Source organism: Nuphar pumila, chromosome 12 (genome assembly GCF_984573655.1).
Source record: "Nuphar pumila chromosome 12, dmNupPumi1.hap1.1, whole genome shotgun sequence".
NCBI classification, from domain to species: domain Eukaryota; kingdom Viridiplantae; phylum Streptophyta; class Magnoliopsida; order Nymphaeales; family Nymphaeaceae; genus Nuphar; species Nuphar pumila.
Window position 1 is genome coordinate 31,776,266 of NC_143260.1, and position 4,615 is coordinate 31,780,880.

The window sequence follows — 4,615 nt, forward strand, 5'->3', positions numbered from 1 at the left end:
AGGTAATTTTGCAAGTGGGTTAAGTCGATAATTAACAAACATGATGACCCTTGAACTAATCCCAATATTTTTGGTCAGACGAAAGACAACCCACTTGTTACTAATTACTGGTGCTTGTGAGATAGAGTCTATCAATTAAAAAGAATCACTGAGGTTGTCTTTCATTCAGAGTAGAGAGAAGATGCATAGTAATGAAGAATTAGATATAGATATAAAATAGTGAGAGATGAAGTTGTAGCTTTCATGATGTTAGGAGAAGCTATTAATTATACCCTTCAAGCTTAATCCTTTGGGGAAACAAATGTGAAACCAATGAAACTCAAAGGTGACCAGTCTTGTCTGGTAGTGCACCTTGTGTTGGGATGTTGTAAGTTCAAATCTCAATGATATGGTTGTATAAGTGTTTGGGGGGTCTGCCTAACCCCAGCTTGCCTTTCAAAAAAAAAAAAAAAAAAAATTTGAAAACTCAAAAGTGGGCAGAGATGATGTGGGGTACATTAAATTGGACCATAAACCCTTATTTAAGAACACTTATACTGATCGATTAGTCTTTTATAATAATTAGGGATGTGATTAATGTTATCGAAAAGATGAGGGGTAAAAAAAAGACCTTTCCTTTGTACTATTAACGAAACTTACGATCACTATATCAGTATGAAAAGGGGGGCCGAAAATTTTCTTCATGGACCCGAGATATAAAGCCACGTGTCACTGACCCACTTTGCCCCTAGTCGTAAGCAATGACGTGGGAAGGCGAAAGGGGTCCCGCAATCTCTCCAACCTGTGGGCCCCACTAGAATTTCTTTCGGGAAAGAAAGCAAAAAAAAAAAGGTGATTTTCTAAGACAGATGAGTTAAAAGCTAAAAACTAAAGCTTTCTCTAGTTTATTTTTATGTTTGGAAATTGGTCGTTTTGTTTTTTATACATGAATTTAACGAGTTATTTTGCTGTTAAATTTTTTGAAAGTAATTGAAAAATACGAAAGCATTGGTGCAAGGAATAAAAATTTGGAGGTGACAGAAAATTGCTAGAAAAGGGGGGAATTTTCTCTTCCCACGAGGCCACGAGCTCGGGCATAAATAGATATAGGCGAGGGAGGCGGTGGGCTCGAATCACACGGCCGGGGAAAACCTCGAGAGGATGTGCGGAGGGGTGATCTTCTCCGACTACGTGCGAGCGAACGCCAGCCGGAATATGACGTCACCGGAGAATCGCCTCCTCTCCGACCACGAGTCGAGCTCGGAGTTCATGCTCTACGACACCACCCACTGCCAGGGAACCGACTTCTTCGACTTCGGCCCGCACGTGCCTGCTGCCGCCAACGGTGAGCTCCTCTCTCTCTTGATCGATCGATCGACGAATTCTAAAGCTAATTTTGATCGTTTTGTGGATTAGGCAATAGGGGAGCGGACGGAAAGGCCGGGGCGGCAGCCGGAGCCGGGCGGAGGGTGAGGAAGAACGCGTACAGGGGGATACGGCAGCGGCCGTGGGGGAAGTGGGCGGCGGAGATCAGGGACCCGAAGAAGAGGGCGCGCGTGTGGCTCGGCACGTACGACACGGCGGAGGAGGCTGCCATGGCCTACGACGAGGCGGCGAGGGAGATCCGCGGCTGCAAGGCGAAGGTCAACTTCCCCGGGATCGTGATGCCCGTCAGGAAGGGGGAGTCCGTTCTCCGCCGGAACCCTAGGTCCAAGGGATCGTCCGCGGCCGAAAAGAAGAAGGCGAAGGCGAAGGCGGAGGTGAGGCCGGATCCGGCCTTGTCGGTGAAGAAGGACACGGCATCGGAGTCGGAGTGGATATCGGCACCGGCAGCCGGAACTGTGGAGGAGGTTCCGGCGGAAGAGGTTGAGCTAGGGTTCTGGTACGGGTGGAACGACCTAGGGTTGAGATGGGAGGCGTCAGGGGCGATCAAGGAGGAGGTGGAAGAGGAAGGGATGGTGATCGACGATCACCTCTGGTTCTTCGACGACATCCCCTCTTCCCGTCTCGTCTCGTGACATTCTTGTCCACTCTAACCGACTCGGATTCTTTCTTTTTTTTCTTTTTCCTTATTTTCCCTTTTTACGACTCACTTGAACACTTACATTGTCTTTCCCCGCGCGCCTTTACTTGTACTTTTTTCATTTTCTGTATAAATTATTATTTTCTGTTTCACATAGAATATCTAACCAGTTAGAGACGTGATTTCTCTATGCCACCGATTCGACTCGGGTGTCTGTCATTCCCTATGACGAAGACTAGAGCACTGCATGGTCCATGTATTCAGTCTATGCTTTATCAAAGCAGGTTATATGTCCCCCCCCAACAGGGCAGTTAGCTACATCTCATGATCGGGGTCCCAAAGAGCACCACGTATGTAAGCATGTGTGTCTCGTATCCTTATGTTTGTCATCATTAATTAGCGTTGGAGTTTGATGCGATTGCAAAGACTTAAGTACCCTCTCTTCCATTGGTGCAAAAAAAAATGACGATTCTTGAAAAGGAGTGGTTGTAAAGACTTAAGTGCCCCGAAGATGATTATTTAAGACCCAGTCTCTGCACTGCAGGATTATCTGAGAAAGAAATCTCTCCTGAAGGAGGCCATGAACATCAACCCTCTCACTCTCTCTCTCCCTTCTATTTCTGCTTCTATGCACATCCAACAGAAGATCTTACATTGCTCCATCAAGCACCGGCTGACCTGCACATTGACTGTTGTGGAGCCTGATTCAAATTTTTTACCCTTACAGGAGGAAGGTTTGGGGGTTCATCCCAGCGTGGGTAGCATCATTCAACTAAATGAGTTTTTGCCCTTACAGAAGAAGGGTTTGGGGGCTCCTCCCGATGGTCATCCGACGAAACAAACTTGAGCCATCAAAAATGTCTGTTTGAACTTTTCATCGTCGTCTTCTTCTTCTTCCTTCTCCGTAAAACACTGTAAAACCCCCTCTCTCTCTAGAGAAGAAATCAAGGGAGACAAAGGGTTCCCCCTGAAGAAGGCCATGAACATCAACCATCTCACTCTCTCTCCCTTCTCTCTCTACTTCTGTGAACATCCAACAAACAATCCTACATTTCTCCATCAAACACCGACTGACCTGCACACGGACTGTAGCATCATTCAACTTGATGAGTTGTGGAGCCTGATTTAGAGTTTTTGCCCTTACAGGAGAGGGGTTTGGGGGCTCCTCCCAGCGTGGGTAGCATCATTCAACTTGTAGAGTTGTGGAGTCTGATTCAAAGTTTTTACCCATTCAAATTTTAAGGCATTAGATCTCATGTTTGAACATCCACGCATGTGCAGTTTGCTTTCATCATGTTCAGTTGCTTTCTAGATTATACTTTGAATTCTAGTGCATTTTAGATCTATCAATTTGTATGTAACCAGAGCTCATTTTAATTTGAATTTTTTACTGCAACTTCATGCATATGTCTTCATGCTCTCCACCAAAAATCAGATCATTCTGAGTTTGTTTGACCTACTTTAAAAATCGAGAGTCAGAACCTGTTATTTTGCACCGTCAGAATTTTAGCAGAATCAGGACCAACTTGCGGGAGTGATTTCTCCCTAACCAGAGATGATCTTTCCGATCCGTAAAAAAGGTTGTTTTCTAAATTAAATCTAGTTTGTTCATACCAAATTTCAGCGATTTCTATGGTGTTTTTGTACCAGTTTTAGGTCGAAAACCATAACCCTGTCACCCTGTGTCATTTTAACGACTTAGATTTTGATCCATTTTGTTTGAATTTTATTTCCCTAATGGGAGATCATTTTTCAATTCTGTAAAACGGGTTCTTTTCGTTTATGTGTCTAGTTCATCCCTGTAAATTTTCAAAATTTTTCATGGTCAATTACTATTTTATTTTGATTAAATACCAGAACCTTGTATCCAGATTTTATAAATGTTCTGATTTTGGCCCCCATATCATGACTGTTGTAGCACTTCTTCAACAAATCGCTATTTGATTGGCAATATTCTTCAGCAAATCGTTGTTATATTTTTTTTGGGTCTTTGATGAGGCTCTACTATGATTTGTAGTATTTTTGGGTCTCCAACGAACCTCACAATGATTTATAGTGTTGTCTGGTCTTTTAACTATGATTTATAGTGTTTTGGGGTCTCCAACGAGCCCCACAATGATTTGTAGTATTTTTCGATCTTTTAACTATGATTTATAGTATTTTCGGGTCTCTAACAAGACCCACAGCGATTTATAGTGTTGCTGGACCTCGCTATAGCGATTTGTAGTGTTTTTCGCTAAACACTATAGCGATTTGTGATACAAATCGCTATCCGAATCAGGACCAACTTGTCAGGGTCATATTTCCCTAACCAGAGATTGGATTTCAAATCTGTAAAAAGTGGTGTCTTTGTTATGAAGTCTAGTTTATTCCTGTAAATTTCCAGCAATTTCTATGGTCATTTGATACCTCATTTAGATCTAAAACCAGACCCTTATCAATCTGCCTTATTTGAGTGACATAGGTTTTCATTTCATTTTGTAAGAGTCATATCTCCTCAACGAAAGATTATTTTCCAAATCCGTAAAAAGGGTTTTCTTCCTTTATGTGTCTAGTTTATATCTGGAAAGTTTTATAACTTTCTATGCTCATTTGATATTTTAAACCTGTTAA

General features: G+C 42.8%; 1 protein-coding gene across 1 annotated transcript; it reads left to right on the plus strand.

Annotated features, from left to right (window-relative positions):
• The first annotated feature begins 1,073 nt into the window (after positions 1 to 1,073).
• On the plus strand, positions 1,074 to 2,156 carry LOC149820544 (ethylene-responsive transcription factor RAP2-3-like). The gene is made up of 2 exons (XM_089982967.1): positions 1,074 to 1,324; positions 1,396 to 2,156. Exons 1-2 carry the CDS (start codon positions 1,141 to 1,143, stop codon positions 1,995 to 1,997), a joined length of 786 nt encoding a protein of 261 aa, XP_089839093.1. The 5' UTR covers positions 1,074 to 1,140; the 3' UTR covers positions 1,998 to 2,156.
• Positions 2,157 to 4,615: the final 2,459 nt, after the last annotated feature.

What these genes read in the sequence shown, in the direction of transcription:
- LOC149820544 (XM_089982967.1), top strand. Translation starts at nt 1,141, where the DNA reads ATGTGCGGAGGGGTGATCTTCTCCGACTACGTGCGAGCGAACGCCAGC. An exon ending in CGTGCCTGCTGCCGCCAACG is followed by an intron (nt 1,325 to 1,395) that starts GTGAGCTCCTCT and finishes TTTGTGGATTAG; the next exon opens with GCAATAGGGGAGCGGACGGA.